The sequence below is a fragment of the Mauremys mutica genome, chromosome 12 (genome assembly GCF_020497125.1).
Source record: "Mauremys mutica isolate MM-2020 ecotype Southern chromosome 12, ASM2049712v1, whole genome shotgun sequence".
Taxonomy (NCBI): domain Eukaryota; kingdom Metazoa; phylum Chordata; order Testudines; family Geoemydidae; genus Mauremys; species Mauremys mutica.
In genome coordinates, this window is record NC_059083.1 from 3,941,988 (window position 1) to 3,963,605 (window position 21,618).

At 69.6% G+C, this 21,618-nt stretch overlaps 1 protein-coding gene across 1 annotated transcript in view; it reads left to right on the forward strand.

Annotated features, from left to right (window-relative positions):
• Positions 1-21,618, forward strand: part of CFB (complement factor B) — a 46,482-nt gene that overhangs the window by 20,697 nt on the left and 4,167 nt on the right. Inside the window, exons 19-31 of the mRNA XM_044982870.1 lie at positions 172-355; positions 8,487-8,639; positions 9,497-9,712; positions 10,050-10,235; positions 10,533-10,706; positions 10,943-11,038; positions 11,748-11,884; positions 12,598-12,736; positions 12,867-13,019; positions 18,743-18,844; positions 19,625-19,762; positions 20,259-20,356; positions 21,397-21,514. Of these exons, the coding sequence (XP_044838805.1) occupies positions 172-355; positions 8,487-8,639; positions 9,497-9,712; positions 10,050-10,235; positions 10,533-10,706; positions 10,943-11,038; positions 11,748-11,884; positions 12,598-12,736; positions 12,867-13,019; positions 18,743-18,844; positions 19,625-19,762; positions 20,259-20,356; positions 21,397-21,514 (1,894 nt within the window). The remainder of the gene's footprint in view (positions 1-171; positions 356-8,486; positions 8,640-9,496; positions 9,713-10,049; positions 10,236-10,532; positions 10,707-10,942; positions 11,039-11,747; positions 11,885-12,597; positions 12,737-12,866; positions 13,020-18,742; positions 18,845-19,624; positions 19,763-20,258; positions 20,357-21,396; positions 21,515-21,618) is intronic.

Genomic DNA, 21,618 nt, shown 5'->3' on the forward strand with positions numbered 1-21,618 from the left:
CTTGTCCGGACGCCTGGGTCCCATCCTCTCTGTCCCCGGGGCTGGGAGCTGTGGGGGTGTCCTGGACGCCTGGGTCCCATCCTCTCTGTCCCCGGGGCTGGGAGCTGTGAGGGTGGGGGGCGGGGAGCTGTCCCGGACGCCTGGGTCCCAGCCCCGTGTCTGTCTCCCCAGGTGGGCGTGGTGAGCTGGGGCACCTACAACCCCTGCCCCCACAAGGCCAAGCCGAACGACGAGGTGGAGAGGAAACCAGCCCCCCGAGGCCACGTCCCCCGCGACTTCTACGTCAGCCTCTTCCGGGTGCAGGACTGGCTGCGCCAGCACCTGGGGGGCCCGGGTGGAGAGACCTTTATCCCATAGGGGGACCCCCGCCGCCCCCCCCCGGCCTGCGCCCCCCCAATAACAGTGTTCACTAACTTGGGTCTCTGTGTGGTTTGTGCCCCCTGCCGTTTTCCTGCCCCGGCCTCCAGCGCTGCGAGCTTCCCCAGGGCAGTGCCCCTGGCCGGGCGCCCCCCGCCGGCGCTGCGAGCTTCCCCAGGGCAGTGCCCCCGGCCGGGCGCCCCCCGCCGGCGCTGCGAGCTTCCCCAGGGCAGTGCCCCCGGCCGGGCGCCCCCCGCCGGCGCTGCGAGCTTCCCCAGGGCAGTGCCCCCGGCCGGGCGCCCCCCGCCGGCGCTGCGAGCTTCCCCAGGGCAGTGCCCCCGGCCGGGCGCCCCCCGCCGGCGCTGCGAGCTTCCCCAGGGCAGTGCCCCCGGCCGGGCGCCCCCCGCCGGCGCTGCGAGCTTCCCCAGGGCAGTGCCCCCGGCAGGGCGCCCCCCCGTGGCGCTGCGAGCTTCCCCAGGGCAGTGACCCCGGCCGGGTGCCCCCCCGGCGCTGCGAGCTTCCCCAGGGCAGTGCCTGTCATGACATGGAGTCCCAGGGTGATGCTCTGGAACTGCTCCCCACAAGCCAGGCAGGACCCTGGGGAGCCTCCTCTCCCTCGGAGCAGCCTGTCTGCAGGGCAAGAAGCTCCCACGGCTTCACCTCCTGGGTCTCTCCTGGGAGCATTCAGCATCCTCTGCCCCTCCGTGCGCTTCCCCCAGCGAGTCCCCCCGGCGGGGTCCTGGGGAAGCCACAGGGTCCTGCCCCGCCACTGCGCAGTCAGACGTGACTCTCAGCCAGCCGGGGACACAGTCCACAACAGGTCTTGCCAGTACAGACAACCAGACCCCCCTTAGTTAGGTCGATCTGGGGGCCCCAGGGAGGCCACAGCCCTGCTGGGAGGCCCGAGCCCCATTGGGGCTCCCCTCCATCCTGCAACCAGCTGCCAAAACTCCCCACCCCCTCCAGCCCCTCCTCTCTGGGCTGTGTCTTCCCCGGGCCAGGAGGTCCCCTGAGCTCTCTGTCTCCCCCACCTTTAGCAGCCCCTGGCAGGGGGAAGGGCCCGGCCCTTAGTTGCCAGTTGTCACGGAGTGTGGGGGAGTCCGGCCCTGCCCCCCTCTTCCTGGGACCCACAGTGACTCTCAGCCAGCCAGTAACACAGAAGGTTTATTGGACAACAGTGTTAGGTAAAAAGCAAGTCCTACTCACCTCTCCAGCACCCGAGTTTGTGCGGAGTTGGTATAGGGCTCAGAGATCTGTCAGAGACCAGACAACAATTCGTTGATCAACGGGCTCACACCATCCTTAGCTTAAAAGCAGAGCTTCGGAGTAAGTGTGGCAAGTTTATTAGGGGTGAGCATCAATGTTTATACACAGAAGTAAACAAAGTGATTAACAGATCATAATGGTCATGCATAATCAATCAAGATTCTACAGGATAAAACAGGTTAAAATGTAAATTAGAAAAGACAAAGGAGGAGATGGCTACTTATTGGGAGGGGGGAGGTGTCAGGAGTAGTTCGCAGGTCAGAGCTTTGATTAAAAGTTTCAGACAGAGACATCAAGTCTGGGTTAAGTTTAAACTCATGAAAAGTTCAGACTCAACAACAGGAACCCAGGTTACAGCCCAGCTTGTGTTCAGAGCCAGGACCCCTCACTCTGGCCTTTCTGGGGGTTCAGGGTGCTTGGACCCCAGCCTAGGATCCCCTGAAATCCGCCCCCAGCCCCAAACCGAAAGTGACCCCACCCTCCCCCTCAGCCCCTTTCCCTTGTCCAGCTCCTGGGCAGAGGTGTCACCTCCCCTCCCCCAGGCCTAGCTCAGGTTACAGGCTGAATACCTGCCCCCCCCATCTCCGACAGCCCCTGCTCCACCACACCGGGCCACAGAGGGTCGGCCAGAGCTGAGGCCCCCCCGCCCCCCCCCAGTATTCAGGGGGAACATTAAAACCAGTCCCAGTTCGTCACCCCTCCCCCCTTCGAGACCGAACTGAGCGGGGTCACTCCAGCCAGTGACCTGGGGAAGTTCGAACCCACCCACATTCCCAGGGACGCCCCAGCATCTCCCCCCTCGGGGGGCAGAGTTACCCCAGGCCCTTCCGGTTTCCTGCCCCCCTGTAGGTCGGGGGTGCTCGGTCACACTCACAGGTTGCAGGGGGGAAGCTTATGCCGCCCGCGCCCTCTCCCCACCCCAGTACCCCTGGGGTGCACGCGGGGCTGGGGCCTTCTCCCCACGTTCCAGTCTGGGGGGCTGGGATTCAGGCTCTCTCGGTTCAGAGCCCCCCTCTTGACCCTGGCCCCCCTCTGGACAGGCTCCTCGGGGCGGGGCCCGGGCCTTACAGCCATCTCCCCCCTGTCCCGGGCCTTCCTCCCCCTCTGGCAGGGGGCACAGGAGCGGCAGTGCTGCCGGACATGGGCAAAGACCCCAGGCCAGTAATAGTTCTGCAGCAGCCGCTGCTGGGTACGCCAGGCTCCCGGGTGCCCTGAGGGGGGAATGTCATGGGCCCGGCACAGCAGCTGGTGGCGATACTCCTGGGGTACCACCAGCTGCCTCCTGATCCCCCCTGACTCCATCTTCCCTGGGGGAGCCCATTCTCGGTACAGGAGCCCCTTCTCCCACAGGAACCTTTTCCGGCCACCTCGTCCCATGGTCTGTCCCCCCCCGAGGCTGGCCAGGTCCCTTATCCTCCGCAGGGAGGGGTCTTCCCGCACCGCGGCCTGGTACTCAGCCGCTGGGGCAGGGGCGGGGATCTGCTCTCTCTCACCGGCTGGGTCTGGGGCAACAGCCTCTCTGAGCCCTGTCCCTGGGCGTTCCCTCCCCACCGGGTCAGGGTCCGGTGCCCCGGGCAGAGTGCCTTCCCCGGGGTCAGGGTGCAGAGCCCTGCGTCGACCCTGACTACGGTTCACGGCCAGGGCACCCCGGGTGTTACTGGGCCAGTCCTCGAGATCCCCCCCCATTAACACCTCCGTGGGCAACTGTGGGTGCACCCCCACGTCCTTGGGGCCCTCCTTGTCCCCCCACTTCAGGTGCACCCTCGCGACAGGTACCCTGAATGGGGTCCCGATCACTCCCCTCAGGATCAGGTAGGTGTCGGGCACCATCCGATCTAGGCCCACCACCCCGGGCCGGGCCAGCGTCACCTCTGCGCCCATGTCCCAGTACCCAGTGACCTCCTTCCCGTCTACCTCCAGGGGAACAAGGCACTCGCTCCGGAGGGGCAGCCCTGTGCCCACCCTGTAAACCCCAAACTCAGGGCTGGGAGCATCCAGCCCCTCGGAGGGGCCGGCCTGGGGCCCCCCTCCCTCCTTCGCAGGTGGTACGCGGCCAGCCCCCCTTCCCTGCGAACGCTGCCCCTCCTCCGGCTGGGTCTCTACCCAGTTGACCCGGTGGGGGATCGGTCTGCTCAGTTTGTCTGTGGGTCTGGGGCAGTGGGCCCGTATGTGGCCTTGTTGGCCACACTGATAGCAGCCCATGTCCCGTTGGTCCCCTCGAACCGGTCGGTTGTCCCTGGCGCTGGCCGTTCCCTTTGGGAGGGGGGGTCTCCCGATTCCCCCTTTGGGGGGGGATGACTCTCCCCCAGGAGACTCTCTCTCTGCGTCGCGACGGGCCTGTTCCTGTGGGGTTCCTCCCTGCCACCCCCCGACCAGCTCTTCACATAGTCATCGGCCAGTCGCTCTGCCTGTCGCGGGTTCTCTGGCTTTTGGTCCCTCAACCACAGCCTCAGGTCGCATGGGCACCGCTTATACAGCTCCACCAGGTCGCACTTTCGCTGCTTGGCAAACATCTTCCTGCTGGCCGCTCGCAGGCCGGGGTGCTCGCCGCTCCCCACGGGTTCCAGGGGGACCCCTAGTGTGCCAGTCCTTGAGGTCACCCCCTCTCTGCCAGGGTCGAGCTGCAGACTCCTCCGCCCCTGGGATCGCTCGCTGTGATCCCCCGGGGGACCCTGTTACTGCAAAGTCCTTCTCTCTGGTCACACTCGCCCAGGGGTGAATCGCCCCTTCGTTTTACTGCTCCCCAGTCACTTACTGCAGGAAGCGCCGTCCACGGGGTGCCGTCGATCCCACCGCTGCCACCAGTTGCCACAGGGTCCCCGGGCGCTGCTCTGGAACTGCTCCCCCCAGAGCCAGCTTGGACCTTGGGGAGCCTCCTCTGCCCTGGAGCAGCCTGTCTGCAGGGCAGGAAGCTCCCACGTAGCATTCAGCACGTGCCCCTCCGTGCGCTTCCCCCAGCGAGTCCCCCCGGCGGGGTCCTGGGGGGGCCACAGGGTCCTGCCCCCCCACAGCGCAGTCAGACGTGACTCTCAGCCAGCCGGGGACACAGTCCACAACAGGTCTTGCCAGTACAGACAACCAGACCCCCCTTAGTTAGGTCAATCTGGGGGCCCCAGGGAGGCCACAGCCCCGCTGGGAGGCCCGAGCCCCATTGGGGCTCCCCTGCATCCTCCAGCCAGCTTCCAAAACTCCCCACCCCCCCCAGCCCCTCCTCTCTGGGCTGCGTCTTCCCCGGGCCAGGAGGTCCCCTGAGCTCTCTGTCTCCCCCACCTTTAGCAGCCCCTGGCAGGGGGAAGGGCCCGGCCCTTAGTTGCCAGGAGACAGAGGGTCGGCCAGAGCTGAGCCCCCCCCCCCCCCGCAGTATTCAGAGGGAACATTAAACCCAGTCCCACTTCGTCACACTGCCCCACAGCAGTGCCCCCAGCCGGGCACCCCCCGGCGCTGTGAACTGCCCCACAGCAGTGCCCCCAGCCGGGCACCCCCCGGCGCTGTGAACTGCCCCACAGCAGTGCCCCCAGCCGGGCACCCCCCGGCGCTGTGAACTTCCCAACAGCAGTGCCCCCAGCCGGGCACCCCCCGGCGCTGTGAACTGCCCCACAGCAGTGCCCCCAGCCGGGCACCCCCCGGCGCTGTGAACTTCCCAACAGCAGTGCCCCCAGCCGTGCACCCCCCTGCGCTGTGAACTTCCCCACAGCAGTGCCCCCAGCCGGGCACCCCCCAGCGCTGTGAACTGCCCCGCAGCAGTGCCCCCAGCCGGGCACCCCCCAGCGCTGTGAACTGCCCCACAGCAGTGCCCCCAGCCGGGCACCCCCCGGCGCTGTGAACTTCCCAACAGCAGTGCCCCCAGCCGTGCACCCCCCTGCGCTGTGAACTTCCCCACAGCAGTGCCCCCAGCCGGGCACCCCCCAGCACTGTGAACTGCCCCGCAGCAGTGCCCCCAGCCGGGCACCCCCCAGCGCTGTGAACTGCCCCACAGCAGTGCCCCCAGCCGGGCACCCCCCAGCGCTGTGAACTGCCCCACAGCAGTGCCCCCAGCTGGGCACCTGTGACGAAGTGGGACTGTTCTCAATGTTTTCTCTGAATACGGTGTGGGTGCCTCAGTTTCCCCTGTGCAGTTCGTACGTCTCTAGGGGGTGGGATCAGGGGGTGGGATTGTTGTGGAGCCCTGGAGGGCAGGTGTGATGGTGCCTGCACAGGGACTGACCGACACTCTGTCTCCTGGCCACTGCTGGCCTGGGCCCCTCCCCGGCCAGGGGCCAACGGAAGGGGCTGGGGACAGAGAGACCAGGTGCCTCCTGGGCCGGGAAAGGGACAAAGGTCGGAGGAGGGGCTGGAGGGTGAGTCAGTTTGGAGCTGGCTGGGGAGATGGGGGGAGGCCCAGCCCCGGGGTCTGGGCTCCCCAGCCCCCAAGATGGACCCGGCTGAGGGGTCCTGTTGTCTGTACCTGAAAGCTCTGCTGGGGGCTGCGTCCTGTCGGCTAATAAACCTTCTGTGTCCCCGGCTGCCTGAGAGTCGCGGTGAATCGCAGGAAGTGGGGGGTGCAGGGCCCTGACCCCCCCCCCCACTCTGTGACAGCACCCCAGGGCTGCGAGCTTCCCCACAGCAGTGCCCCCAATCAGGCACCCCAGGGCTGCGAGCTTCCCCACGGCAGTGCCCCCGATCAGGCACCCCAGGGCTGCGAGCTTCCCCACGGCAGTGCCCCCGATCGGGCACCCCAGGGCTGCGAGCTTCCCCACGGCAGTGCCCCCAATCAGGCACCCCAGGGCTGCGAGCTTCCCCATGGCAGTGCCCCCGATCGGGCACCCCAGGGCTGCGAGCTTCCCCACGGCAGTGCCCCCAATCAGGCACCCCAGGGCTGCGAGCTTCCCCACGGCAGTGCCCCCGATCGGGCACCCCAGGGCTGCGAGCTTCCCCACGGCAGTGCCCCCGATCGGGCACCCCAGGGCTGCGAGCTTCCCCACGGCAGTGCCCCCGATTGGGCATCCCAGGGCTGCGAGCTTCCCCACGGCAGTGCCCCCGATTGGGCACCCCAGGGCTGCGAGCTTCCCCACGGCAGTGCCCCGGTAGCTTGTTCCCTTCTCCAGGGGTCTGACTCCCTCCGTAGGCAGGCCCAGGACAGGGGTGAACGGGCAGGTCCCGGCCAGGCTGGGGGCAGGGAGCAGGGAGCGGACGGGGGAGGGCGCTGGGGGCCGTGACCCCCGTATACAAATACAGGCCTTGGACTTCGGCCCCCATGTTCTGCGTGTCTGGATGGGATTGGGGGTGGGGGCTGGGAGCCAGGACTCCTGGGTTCTCTCCCTGGCTCTGGGAGGGGAGTGGGGGCTGGTTAGAGCAGGGGGGCTGGGAGCCAGGACTCCTGGGTTCTCTCCCTGGCTCTGGGAGGGGAGTGGGGGCTGGTTAGAGCAGGGGGGGCTGGGAGCCAGGACTCCTGGGTTCTCTCCCTGGCTCTGGGAGGGGAGTGGGGGCTGGTTAGAGCAGGGGGGCTGGGAGCCAGGACTCCTGGGTTCTCTCCCTGGCTCTGGGAGGGGAGGGGAGTGGGGGCTGGTTAGAGCAGGGGGGGCTGGGAGCCAGGACTCCTGGGTTCTCTCCCTGGCTCTGGGAGGGGAGTGGGGGCTGGTTAGAGCAGGGGGGGCTGGGAGCCAGGACTCCTGGGTTCTCTCCCTGGCTCTGGGAGTGGGGGCTGGTGGTTAGAGCGGGGGGTGGGGGGCTGGGACCCAGGACTCCTGGGTTCTCTCCCCAGCTTTGGGAGGGGAGTGGGGGCTTGTGGTTAGAGTGAGGGGCGGGGCTGGGAGCCAGGACTCCTGGGTTCTCTTCACACCCTCCTTTCTGGGAGCGGAAGCTGCCAGTTCCTAGGAAAGGCAGCGGGTGCCCCCCCCCCCCGGTCTGCGGTTTGGCCCCGGGCCGGGGGCAGCTGGCGGACGGTGCGGGAAGGCGGAAGTTTGTTTAGGGAGGGGAATTAATGCGGGGGGGGGCGGCCCCTTGTGTTTGCTGCCCCATTTCCCGCACGTCACCTGGTGCCTGGGCTCCCTCCTGCCCCCCCCGCCTCCGTGTGCCCCCCTCCTGTCCCCCCGCCTCCAGGTGCCCGCCCTCCTGCCCCCCCCCGCCTCCAGGTGCCCCCACCCGCCCCCTGGGCCCCCTCCTGCCCCCCCCGCCTCCGTGTGCCCCCCTCCTGCCCCCTGAGCCCCCTCCTGCCCCCCCTCCTGCCCCCCCACCTCCGGGTGCCCCCCCTCCTGCCCCCCCCGCCTCCAGGTGCCCCCCCTCCTCCCCCCCCACCTCCGGGTGCCCGCCCTCCTGCCCCCTGGGCCCCCTCCTGCCCCCCCGCCTCCATGTGCCCCCCCTCCTGCCCCCCGCCTCCGGGTGCCCCCCCTCCTGCCCCCTGGGCCCCCTCCTGCCCCCCCGCCTCCTGCCCCTGGCCCCTCCCAGCCCCCCCTGCAAACTCTCCTCAGACACACCCCCCCCAGTCAGTTCCCGGACGCGGTGCCAGGCAGGGCCGGTTTCGCAAGGGGCAGCGGGAACCAGCAGAGAGAGAGAACCCCCCCCTGCCCCCCCAGCTCCCCACAACCCCCCTCCCCCGCCCTCACCCTGTACCCCCTCAACCCCACCCCCCCAGCTCCCCACAACCCCCCTCCCCCGCCCTCACCCTGTACCCCCTCAACCCCCCCAGCTCCCCACAACCCCCCTCCCCCGCCCTCACCCTGTACCCCCTCCCCCCCAGCTCCCCACAACCCCCCTCCCCCGCCCTCACCCTGTACCCCCTCCCCCCCCAGCTCCCCACAACCCCCCTCCCCCGCCCTCACCCTGTACCCCCTCCCCCCCAGCTCCCCACAACCCCCCTCCCCCACAACCCCTCCCGCCCCCTCTAGCACCTGCCCCAGAGCCGCCCCCTCCCCGCCCCCCAGCCCCGCCCGCGGGCAGCGGGGCTCGGCCAGACCCGGCTCGGCTCAGCCCCGGACGGACGCGCGGAGCGATGGGACCCGCAGCCCCGCTGCTCGCCTGGCTCCTGGCGCTGGGCCTCGGTGGGTGCCCCCGGCCCCCGACCCGGCCCCCCACTGCCCCCCATCTCCCCCCTCCCGCCCCCCCAACCCCCCCACTTCCCTCCCCGCCCCCCACCTCCCCCCCAACCCGTCCCCACAACCCCCCCACGACCCGGCCCCCCACTGCCCCCCATCTCCCCCCTCCCCCTCCACGACCCGGCCCCTCACTGCCCTCCTCGCCCCCCAACTCCCCCCCAACCCGTCCCCACAGCTCCCCCCTCCCGCCCCCACAACCCCCCCCCTCACCGGCCCCCCACTGCCCCCATCTCCCCCCTCCCGCCCTCCCAACCCCCCCCAAACCGGCCCCCCACTGCCCTCCCCGACCCCCAACTCCCCCCCAACCCGTCCCCACAGCTCCCCCCTCCCGCCCCCACAACCCCCCCCAACCCGGCCCCCCACTGCCCCCCCCACTGCCCCCCAACCCCCGTCCCGCAACCCGACCCCGCACAGCCCCACAACCCCCCATCTCCCCCCTCCCGCCCCCACAACCCCCCCACAACCCGGCCCCCCACTGCCCTCCCCCTGCCCGGCTCCCCCCAACCCCCCTCCCTGCCCGGCCCCCAACTCCCCCCCCGCTCCCCGCCCTCCCCCACAACCCCCCAGCTCCCCCCCCCGGCCCCTGACCCAGCCCCCCAACAGCCTGGCCCCCAACTCAGCCCCCCAGCCAGGCTCCGTAGTGCAGCGAGCCCCACGCCGGGCCCCCCGACCCAGCCAGTCCCCGCCCGGGGGGGGGTTATGGGTCCCACACCAATGGCCGGGCGCCCCCGGGGGGTGTTTGGGGGGCCGCGAGGGGGGGTGTGGGGGGTCCCTGGCCTCGCCCTGACTCTGGCTCCCCCCAGGCGCGGCCGCCAGCGACGCCCCGAGCTGCGACCCCCAGGCGGCGCAGATCGTGGGGGGCTCGGCCCGGCCGCAGCGCCAGGGGCAGCTGCTGGTGTATCAGTGCCCCGAGGGGCAGTTCCCGTTCCCGGCCCCGGTCCGCGAGTGCCGCTCCGACCTCCGCTGGAGCCCGCTGCGCGCCCCCGGCGGCCGCCCCCTCGCCAGGGCCGAGTGCAGAGGTGGGGGGTGTCTGGGGGCCAGGGGGAGATGGGGGGCGTGTGGGGGATGCCAGGGTGAGGCGGGGGGGTGTCTGGGGGCTGGGGTGGGGTGTCCGGGTGCCAGGGTGAGGCGGGGGGGGTGTCTGGGAGCCGGAGGGAGGTGGGGTGCTGGGGGGGAGGCTGGGAGCTGGGGGGGTGTTTCGGGGGAAGTGGGGTGCCCAGGGAGAGGCTGGGGGCTGGGGGGGGTGTCTGGGTGCCGGGGGAGAGGCTGGAGGCTGGGGGGGATGTCGGGGGGCCATGGGGGGGCTCTGGGGGCCTCGGGGGGGCCCCGGGACAGACCGTCCCCCTGTCCCCGCAGCGATCCAGTGCCCGGGCCCGCTGGAGTTCGACAACGGGCACTTCCACCCCCGCCAGCCGCGCTACAACATCAGCCAGACGCTGACCTTCGAGTGCTTCGAGGGGTACACGCTGCGGGGCCCCCCCACCCGCACCTGCCTGCCCAACGGGAAGTGGAGCGGGGGGACGGCCATCTGCGACGACGGAGGTGAGGGGAGCCGCGCGCCCGCACACGCCCTGACATGGGCTGACATGGGCTAACACGCCCTGACACGGCCCCAGCACAGGCTGACACACCCAGACGTGCCCCAACCCGGCTCTGACACAGGCTAATGACCAGACACGCCCAATACGGGCTAAAACACGCTAGCACACCCCAGTGGAGGCTGACACGGCCCTGACACGGGCTAACACGCCCCGACACGGGCTGACCCAGGCAGCCCTGCCCCAACACGGGCTAACGCCCCAGCAGGGGCCGACCCGGGCTGACCCCCTCTCCCCACAGAGGGCCAGTGCCCGGACCCCGGCGTGCCCATCGGGGCGACGAAGGACGGGCAGCACTACCGGGTGGAGGATCGGGTCCGGTACCGCTGCGGCCGGGGGCTCGTCATGTTCGGCTCCAAAGAACGGACCTGCCAGGAGTCCGGCGCCTGGAGCGGGACGGAGCCGGAGTGTCGAGGTGAGGGGGCCGGGGGGGGGTCGGGGGAGGGGGCCGCGCGGGGGGACCGGGGGGGGATCGGGGGAGGGGGCGGCGCGGGGGGACCGGGGGGGATCGGGGGAGGGGGTGGCGCGGGGGGACGGGGGGGGATCGGGGGAGGGGGTGGCGCGGGGGGGCCGGGGGGGGATCGGGGAAGGGGGCAGCGCGGGGGGAGTGATCCCCAGTTTCTCAGCCCCCTGTCTCTTCCTGCCCCCCAGACCCGTCCACCTACGACACCCCCGAGGAAGTGTCCTCCGCGTTCATCGCCTCCCTCTCGGAGACCGTGGAGGTGGCTGATCCAAACCGGACCACCTGTGAGTCATCATCGGAGGGCCGGGGGCGGGATCGCAGTGGGGGGGGCTTGGCCGGGGGGTCGCCAGGGGGCTGGGGGAGGATCGCAGTTTGGGGGGGGCTCAGACAGGAGGGGTTGGGGGCCCGGGAGCAGGATCACAGTGGGGGGGGGCTCGGCCGGGTTGGTCGCCGGGGGTGGCGGGGGCGGGAACGCAGTGCGGGGGGGCTCGGCCGGGGGGATCGCCAGGGGGGCGGGGGCAGGATCGCAGTGGGGGGGCTCGGCCGGGGGGGTCGCTGGGGGGCAGGGGGCGGGATCGCAATGGGGGGGGCTCAGCCGCAGGGGTCGCTGGGGGGGCGGGGGCGGGATCGCAGTGCGGGGGGGCTCGGCCGGGGGGGTCGCTGGGGGGCTGGGGGCGGGATCGCAGTGGGGGGGCTCAGCCGGGGGGGTCGCTGGAGGGGCGGGGGCGGGATCGCAGTGGGGGGGGCTCGGCCGGGGGGGTAACCGGGGGGGCGGGGGCAGGATCGCAGTGGGGGGGGCGCCTGCCTGAGCTGGGGGATCACAGGCCGGGGGGGCAGGAAGAGGGCGTTTGTAATGGGGGGGTCAGGATGGGCTGGGGGGGCAGCGGGGGGCCGTGGCTGGGAGCCCTGCCTGGCTGCTGGGGGGGGTGCAGCGGGGGGGCTCTGCCGGGGAAGGGGGGTCCAGCCCCCCCCTGACCCCCCCGCCCCCCCCAGCGGAGAACGTGAAGCGGAAGATCCGGATCGAGGCCGGCGGGTCCATGAACATTTACCTGGTGATCGACGCCTCGGACAGCGTGGGGGAGGGGAACTTCTCCCGCGCCCGCGACGTCCTGGTCCAGCTCATCGAGAAGGTGGGGACCCCCCCAAACCCCGGGGACCCCCAAAATCCCCCAGTACCCAGCTGGCCCCATGGGACCCCCCAAACCCCGGGGACCCCCAACATCCCCTAGTGCCCACCTGGCCCCATGGGACCCCTCCAAACCCCGGGGACCCCCAACATCCCCTAGTGCCCACCTGGCCCCATGGGACCCCCCCAAACCCCAGGGACCCCCAACATCCCCTAGCGCCCAGCTGGCCCCATGGGAACCCCCCAAACCCCGGGGACCCCCAACATCCCCTAGTGCCCACCTGGCTCCATGGGAACCCCCCCACCCCCTGGCACCCCAAAAACCCAGCTCCTCAGGCACCCCGCAACCTTCACCAGCCACCCAAAGCCCCCAATCTCCCTGCCTGTATCCCCAACGCCTGCACCCCTGGGGCCTGCCAGCACCCCCAAACCTCTGGTACCCCTCACCCTCCCTGGGCACCCCCCTTACACCTCACAATCCCCAGCCCCCCAGGAGCCTCCAAGCCCTGGGGTTTGGGGGCCCCCAACTGCCCCTGCCCCCAGCTCCCCACACCCCCAGGTATCCCCCCAACTCTGTGCACCCCCCAAAACCAGACCCTGCCCCCAATTCCCGGGTGCCCCAGAACTGAGCCCCTCACCCGGGGGGGCCGAGACACATGCCCCATGCTCTGTGAGTGTCCCCGGCCCCCCTGCCCTGACGCTCGCCCTCCCCCCCAGATCTCCAGCTACGGGGTCTTTCCCCGCTACGGGATCCTGACCTTCGCCACCAACCCCCACGTCGTGGTGAGCACCACGAACCCCCAGAGCAGCGACGCCAACTGGGTCACCACCCAGCTGGAGAACCTGAAATACGAGAGTGAGTCTGGGGGGGCGCGGGGGGGCTCTCTGGGGGGGCTGCAGGGGGGCTGCAGGGGGGCTCTCTGGGGGGGGCTGCAGGGGGGCTCTGCGGGGGGCCCGGCCGCCCTGACCCCCCCGTGCCCCCCCAGCCCACGCCCTGCGCAGCGGCACCAACACCAAGGCGGCGCTGGAGGCCGTGCACAACATGATCATCCAGCAGGAGCAGGAGGAGATTCGCAAGGGCCACAAGGTGGCGCCGGTCGCCAACTCCACCCGCCACGTGCTGGTCCTCATGACGGATGGTGAGACCCCCTGTACCCCCAAACCCCTGTACCCCCAAGCCCCCTGTACCCCCAACCCCCCTGTACCCCCAAACCCTGGAACCCCCAACCCCCCTGTACCCCCAAACCCCAACTCCACCCGCCACGTGCTGGTCCTCATGACGGATGGTGAGACCCCCTGTACCCCCAAACCCTGGAACCCCCAAACCCTCCTGTACCCCCAAACGCCCTGTACCCCCAAACCCCAAGTCCACCCACAACGTGCTGGTCCTCATGACCGACGGTGAGACCCCCTGTACCCCCAAGCCCCTGTACCCCCAACCCCCCCGGAACCCCCAACCCCACAGTAACCCCAAACCCCAACTCCACCCGCCATGTGCTGGTCCTCATGACGGATGGTGAGACCCCCTGTACCCCCAAACCCTGGAACCCCCAAACCCTCCTGTACCCCCAAAACCCCTGTACCCCCAAACCCCCTGTACCCCCAAACCCCAAGTCCACCCACAACGTGCTGGTCCTCATGACCGACGGTGAGACCCCCTGTACCCCCAAGCCCCTGTACCCCCAACCCCCCTGGAACCCCCAACCCCTCTGTACCCCCAAACCCCAACTCCACCCGCCACGTGCTGGTCCTCATGACGGATGGTGAGACCCCCTGTACCCCCAAACCCTGGAACCCCCAAAACCCCTGTACCCCAACCCCCCTGTACCCCCAACCCCCCTGGAACCCCCAAACCCCAACTCCACCCACCACGTGCTGGTCCTCATGACCGACGGTGAGACCCCCTGTACCCCCCAACCGCTGTACCCCCAAACCCCAACTCCACCCACAACGTGCTGGTCCTCATGACGGATGGTGAGACCCCCTGTACCCCCAAACCCCTGTACCCCCAAACCCCTCTGTACCCCCAAACCCCAACTCCACCCACAACGTGCTGGTCCTCATGACCGATGGTGAGACCCCCTGTACCCCCAAACCCCTGTACCCCCAAACCCCCTGTACCCCCAACCCTCCTGTACCCCCAAACCCCAACTCCACCCGCCATGTGCTGGTCCTCATGACCGACGGTGAGACCCCCTGTACCCCCAAACCCCCTGTACCCCCAACCCCCTGTACCTCCAACCCCTGGAACCCCCAAGCCCCCTATACCCCCAAGCCCCAACTCCACCCGCCACGTGCTGGTCCTCATGACCGACGGTGAGACCCCCTGTACCCCCAACCCCCCTGTACCCCCAACCCCCCTGTACCCCCAACCCCTGGAACCCCCCAGCCCCCTATACCCCCAAGCCCCAACTCCACCCACCACGTGCTGATCCTCATGATGAACGGTGAGACCCCCTGATTCCCCCTGTACCCCCAAACTCCAACTCCACCCATCATGTGCTGGTCCTCATGACTGACGGTGAGACCCCCAAACCCCCTGTACCCCAAAACCATGTATGTCTGTACCCCCAAGCCCTCTGTACCCCTGAACCCCAACTCCACCCGCCACGTGCTGGTCCTCATGACTGATGGTGAGACCCCCCCAAGCCCCGATGTACCCCTGAACCCCCTGTACCCCCAAACCCCTCTGTACCCCAAAACTCCTGTATGCCCAAATCCCAACTCTACTCACCACGTGCTGATCCTCATGACTGACTTTGAGACCCCCAAATCCCCCTGTACCCCCAAACCCATGTACCCCTGAACCCCAACTCCCCCTGCTAGGTGCTGGTCCTCATGACTGATGGTGAGACCCCCTGTACCCCCAAACCCTGGAACCCCCAAAACCCCTGTACCCCAAACCCTGAACCCCCAACCCCTCTGTACCCCCCAACCCCCTGTACTCCCAAACCCTGGAACCCCGAGCCCCCCGTGCTGTTGGTGAGAGCTAGTGAGGTTCGCCGGGGACGGGTGAGCCCGGCGCACAGGGAAGTGGGGGACACGGAGCCCTGGGGGGGTCGGGAAGAGGAGGCGCCCGGGCTACACTGGCGGGAGAAAGGGGGGTCAGGGCAGAGCTGGGCGGCGAGAGCAGACCAGGCGAGAGCGGCCTGCGGCCTGAGCCGGAAGAGCTGAGTGCGAACACAGCGATGCCCTTGGCGTCCCCGCCGGGGGGGGGGGTGATGCCCGTGGCTGGCTGGGGGCAGCCTGCCCAGGAAGGACCCACGGGGACCCCCAATGACAATGTGCCCAGCTGGCCTGGGCGACGGGAGTGTGGAGCGTCTCCGGGTCGGGGGAAAGGGGCAAACCCGGGCTGAGGCCGTGCTGGGAGGCTGCTCCAGCCACCTACCGGCTGGAAGAGGCTTGTTTCAAACCACTGAGAAAAGCATCCGCAGCCCAAGCTCTGGGGGCGATGGGGGGCGTTGGGGAAATCGCCCCGCGGGGCCCAGACCCCCCAGTGAGGTCCTGGGCCGCGTTGCAGGCACCGTCTTCTTTCAGAAGGTGGAAAAAGCTCAGGGGGGAGGCTGCTCTAGACTCGATTTTAACACGTAGGGAGGAACTCGGTGGGAATGTGACCGTGGGAGGCAGCTTGGGTGCCAGTGACCAGGAAATCACCGAGTCGCAATTCCACGCAAGGGCAGCCGGGAGCCCGGCAGAGCCAGTGGATCTCAGGCCGGCGCATTCTGGGAAGCTCAGAGGCTGATGGGAAGGTCCCAGGGGAATCGAGTCTGGGGGAGAGTTGGCAGGTTTTCAAAGGGACACTATTCAGGCCCCCAAGCAAGCGATTCCGCCGGGTCGGAGAGAGAGAAAACGTGGCCAGAGACCAGCCTGGCTTAGCCACGAGATCTTGCCTGAGCTACAAAATGAAAAGGCGTCGTATCAAAAATGGCAACTGGGGCAGATCACCCAGGCTGGCTGTGGGCAAACAGCCCAGGAACGCAGGGCCAAGGTGAGCAAGGCCAAGGCACAAACTGAGCTCGAACCAGCTACGGGAATCAGGGGAAACCACGACTTTTTCTCAGGACATCAGAAGCAGGAGGAAGCCCCAGGACAGGGCAGGCCACTGCTCAGTGAGGAGGGGGAAACAGTGCCAGGAGACTGGGAAATGGCCGAGATGCCCCATGACGCCTTTGGTTGGCTCTGCACCGAGACGGCTGAGGGAACGTCTGACAGAGCGAGTGCTAATGGGAGGGGGCAGGTTTGGAAGATAAAATAAAAAAAGACCAAGTTAAAAATCACTTAGAAAAGTGAGATGCCTGCAAGGCCCCAGGGCCTGATGAAATCCATCCTGGAATAGTCCCGGAGCTAACAGAGGAGGTGCCTGAGCCTCCAGCTGTTATCTCTGGAAATCCTGGGAGCCGCAGAGTCCAGACGGCTGGAAAAGGGCCAATCTCGTGCCCAGCTCTGCAAAGGGAAATAAAAACAACCCAGGAAGCACAGAGCAGCGAGTTCAGCTTCCGTGCCCGGGAAGCTCATGGAGCCAGGAGTGACGGGAATCCCCTGGAAGGGGCTGAGGTGACAGGGAATCGCCGGCAGGGCTTTGCGAAGAACAAATCGTGTCACACGGAGCCGATCGCTGTCTCTGCTCGGCTAACGAGCCGTGTGGCTGGGGAGAAGCGGTGGCTGTGGGATACCTGGACTTTAGGAAGGCGTCTGATACGGTCGCGCGTGAGATTCTTATCGATAAACTAGGCAAATCCCACGTGGCTGGGGCTGCTCTAAGGCGGGTGCGGAACTGGCTGGAGAAGCGCACTCGGAGCGTCGTTATTAACGGTCCCCAAGCCCGCTGGAAAGGCAGAACAGGGGGGGTCAGCAGGGCTCTGCTTTGGGACCAGCTCTGGTCAATATCTGCATCAGCGACTAGATACTGGCCTAGAAAGACGCTTATGAAGTTTGCAGACGACACCAAACTGGGGGGGTTGCAGCGGCTTTGGAGGACGGGCTCAGAATCCCAAACGATCCGGCCACACTGGAGAAACGCTCGGAGGCAACGGGCTGACGTTTAACGAAGACAGACCCAAGTGCTGCCCGTAGGACGGCCCGATCGGCGCCGCACACGGGACGGGACGGGCAGGAGGGATCTCGGGGCCAGAGGGGACCAGCAGGGTGACGCAGGCGCAGGAAAAGCCGACGTGCTGCTGGGCGGCGCCAGGCCGAGCAGCGATTCTCCGCGCGGGCCAGGCCTCGGCGGGGTCCGGCTCTGGGCCCCGCACGGCGGGAGCTGGCGAGGGGCAGAGAAGAGCCACGGGAACGACGGAAGGGCCCGAGCACACGGCCGGGGGGGGAGGCTGAGAACTGGGAAGCGACGCCTGGGGGGCCGCGAGAGCCGCTTCCAGGGGTCTACGGGGGCGTCAGCAGCAGCAGGGAGGAAACGTTCAGCTCCCCCCCGAGCGCAGAACCAGCAGCAACGGGCTCAACCTGCCCCGGGGGGGTCAGGCTGGAGATGAGGGAAAGTTCCCACCTGCCGGGGGCCGGGGGTTAAACCCGGGAACAAGCTGCCAGGCCTGGAGTGTGAATCTATCACCCCAACCCCTCTGTACCCCCAAACCCCTCTGTACCCCCAAACCCCTCTGTACCCCCAAACCCTCACCCCCAATCCCCCTGTACCCCCAAACCCTCACACCCCCAACCCCCCTGTACCTCCAACCCTCACCCCAAACCCCCTGTACCCCCAAACCCCCTGTACCCCAAACCCTCACCCCAACCCCTCTGTACCCCCAAACCCCTCTGTACCCCCAAACCCTCACCCCCAACCCCCCTGTACCCCCAAACCCTCACACCCCCAACCCCCTGTACCCCCAACCCCCCTGTACCCCAAACCCTCACCGCAAACCCCCTGTACCCCCAAACCCCCTGTACCCCAAACCCTCACCCCCAACCCCTCTGTACCCCCAAACCCTCACCCCCCAACCCCCCTGTACCCCCAATCCCCTGTACCCCCAAACCCCTCTGTACCCCCAAACCTTCACCCCCAATCCCCCTGTACCCCCAAACCCCTCTTTACCCCCAAACCCTCACCCCCAATCCCCCTGTACCCCCAAACCCTCACACCCCCAACCCCCTGTACCCCCAACCCCCCTGTACCCCCAACCCCTCACCCCCAACCCCCTGTACCCCCCAATCCCTCACCCCAAACCCCCTGTACCCCAAACCCCCTGTACCCCAAACCCTCACCCCAACCCCCTGTACCCCCAATCCCCCTGTACCCCAAACCCTCACCCCAATCCCCCCTGTACCCCCATTCCCCCTGTACCCCCAACCCCCCTGTACCCCCAACCCCTCTGTACCCCCAATCCCCCTGTACCCCAAACCCTCACACTCCCAACCCCTCTGTACCCCCAACCCCTCACCCCCCACCCCTCTGTTCCCCCAATCCCCCTGTACCCCCAAACCCTCACACTCCCAACCCCCTGTACCCCCAAACCCCTCTGTACCCACAAACCCTCACACTCCCAAACCCCCTGTACCCCCCAATCCCCCTGTACCCCCAAACCCTCACACTCCCAAACCCCTCTGTACCCCAAACCCCAACTCTACCCACCACGTGCTGGTCCTCATGATGGACGGTGAGACCTCCTCTGTGCCCCAACCCCCAAATCCCTGCGCCCCAAACCCCTCTGTACCCCAATCCCTGACCCCCCTGTACCCCAACTCCACCCACCACATGCTGGTCCTCATGAGACCCCCAAACCCTTCTGGCCCCCTGAACCCCCCAGAGCCCCTGAACCCCTCTCTAGCCCCCTGTGCCCTTCTCAGCCCCACTGAAGTCCCAACCCCTCCCCCGTCTGCACCCCCAGCCCCCCTCACTCTCCCCTCCCCCCAGGCAACACCAACATGGGGGGCTCCCCAGTGCCAGTGGTGAGGCAGATCCGGGAGCTGCTGAGCATCGGCCGGGACATCCGCAACCCCCGCGAGGATTACCTGGGTGAGCGGGGCCGGGAAGCGGGGTGGGGGGGTGGCCATGGAGTCGGCGGGGGGGCCAATGGGGGAGTCTCTGGGGTGGGGGGTCTGTGGGGTCAGCAGGGGGGTCAGCGGGGGGCTCTGGGCAGGGCCGGCTCCAGAGCCCAGCGGGGCAAGCACCCGCCTGGGGCGGCCCTTTCCCGGGGGGGCGGCAGGCTGGGCCGGCGGACCTGCCGCGGGCATGACTGCGGAGGGGGCGCTCGTCCCGCGGCTCGGCTGGACCTCCCGCGGGCATGACTGCGGCAGCTCAACCGGAGCCGCCGGACCAGCCAACCGCCCGCAGCTGCGGGAGGTCCAGCCGAGCCGCGCGACCAGCGCCCCCTCTGCAGTCATGCCCGCGGGAGGTCCGCTGCTCCCGCGGCTCCGGGGCGCCTCCCGGGCATGACTGCTTGGGGCGGCCAAAAAGGTAGAGCCGCCCTTGGCTCTGGGGTAGGGGACCATGGGGTTGGCAGGGGGGGTCCATAGGGGGCTCGGGGATGGGGGCCGTGGGGTCGGCGGGGGGTCCATGGGGGGCCGTGGGGGTCGGGGGGGTTGGCCGTGGGGTCGGCGGGGGGTCCATGGGGGGCCGTGGGGTCGGGGAGGTGTGGGGGGTTGGCCATGGAGTTGGCAGGGGGTCCATGGGGGGCCGTGGGGTCGGGGAGGTGGGGGGGTTGGCCATGGGGTCGGCGGGGGGTCCATGGGGGGCCGGGGGGTCAGCGGGGGGCTGCACGGGCCCCCCAGCCCGGCTCACCCCCCCACCCCCCAGATATCTACGTGTTCGGGATCGGGGCCATGGTGAACCACGAGAACATCGCCGAGTTGGCCTCCAAGAAGAGCGGCGAGAAACACGTCTTCCACATGCAGGACATCAGGGACCTGCAGAAAGCCTTCCATGAGATGATCGGTACCGGGACCCCGGCGTCCGGCCCCCCCGCCCCGTGAACCCCGGCGTCCGGCCCCCCCCTGCTCCATGAGCCCCAGTGCCTGGCTCCCTGCCCCCCACCGCCCTATGAACTCGGGCTCCCCGTCCCCCTGTGAACCCCGGCGTCCGGCTCCCCACCCCCCACTGCTCCGGGAACCCCGGCATCCAGCTCCCCACCCTCCCCCTGCCCCCACGAACCCCGGTGTCGAGCTCCCCAGACCCCGCCAACCCTGGCTCCCCACCCCTCACACCACTGGGAACCCTGGCGTCCGGCTCCCCATCCCTGCTCTAACCACCAGCCCCACTCCCCTCCCTGAGCTGGGAGAGAACCCAGGTGTCCGGGCTCCCAGCTCTAACCACCAGCCCCCAGTCCCCTCCCCGAGGTGGGAGAGAACCCAGGTGTCCGGGCTCCCAGCCCCCCCTCCCCTCCCCGAGGTGGGAGAGAACCCAGGCGTCCTGACCCTGTGTCTCCCCCCAGACGAGAGCCAGACGCTGAGCATGTGCGGCCTGGGCTGGGAGCACGAGGATGCCACCGACCACGAGAGAAACCCCTGGCACGTCAGCATCAAAATCACCGTGAGTGGGGCTGGGGGGCTGGAGGGGGGGGCAGGGCGCAGGGGAGCGGGGGGGCACACGGGGGGCTGGAGGGGGGGCAGGGGGGATACGGGGCTCTGGGGAAGGAGGGGCTGGAGACGACGGGGGGGGAAGGGCATGGGGGGAGGGGGAACTGGGGGTTTTGGGGGGCCAGGGGGAGCCCCCCGCTCATGCTGGGGTCGTGGAGCCACACGGCACCTGCTACCGTCTGCTGGAGACATGTGCTGCCCCCCCCCGCAGGGACCCCGGCCTCGGACCCCCCCCAGTGCCCCCCCGCAGGGACCCCGGCCGCTCACCCCACCCCCCCATTGCTCCCCCCGCAGGGACCCTGGCCGCGCACCCCACCCCCCCAGTGCCCCCCCCGCAGGGACCCTGGCCGCTCACCCCACCCCCCCAGTGCCCCCCCGCAGGGACCCCGGCCTCGGACCCCCCCCAGTGCCCCCCCCGCAGGGACCCCGGCCGCTCACCCCACCCCCCCCAGTGCCCCCCCGCAGGGACCCCGGCATCGGCCCCCCCCAGGGCCCCCCCCGCAGGGACCCCGGCCTCGGACCCCCCCAGTGGCCCCCCCGCCGGGACCCGGGCCTCGGACCCCCCAGTGGCCCCCCCGCAGGGACCCCGGCCTCGGCCCCCCCCAGTGCCCCCTCGCAGGGACCCCGGCCGCGGCCCCCCCACTGCCCCCCCCGCAGGGACCCCGACCGCTCTCCCCACACACCCCCAGTGGCCCCCCGCAGGGACCCCGGGCTGGGGCCCCCCCCATGGCCCCCCCCGCTGGGACCCCGGCCACGGCCCCCCCCAGTGCCCCCCCGCAGGGACCCCGGCCTCGGCTCCCCCCCAGTGCCCCCCCGCATGGTCCCCGGCCTCGGCCCCCCCCCCGTGCCCCCCCCGCAGGGACCCCGGCCTCGGCCCCCCCCCAGTGCCCCCCCGCAGGGACCCTGGCCGCTCTCCCCCCTAGTGCCCCCCCGCAGGCACCCCGGCCGCTCTCCCCACCCCCCAGGACCCCGGCCTCACCCCCCTCTCCGCAGCGCTCCGGGAAGGGGCAGGAGTCCTGCAAGGGGGCCCTGATCTCCAACTACTTCGTGCTCACGGCCGCCCACTGCTTCGACATCGACGACGAGGCCCATTGGATCACCGTGGACGTGGGTGAGCCGGACGCCGGGGTTCTCTGCCGGGCCCTGGGAGGGGAGTGGGGGCTCGTGGTTAGAGCGGGGGTAGGGGTGGGAGCCAGGACTCCTGGGTTCTCTCCC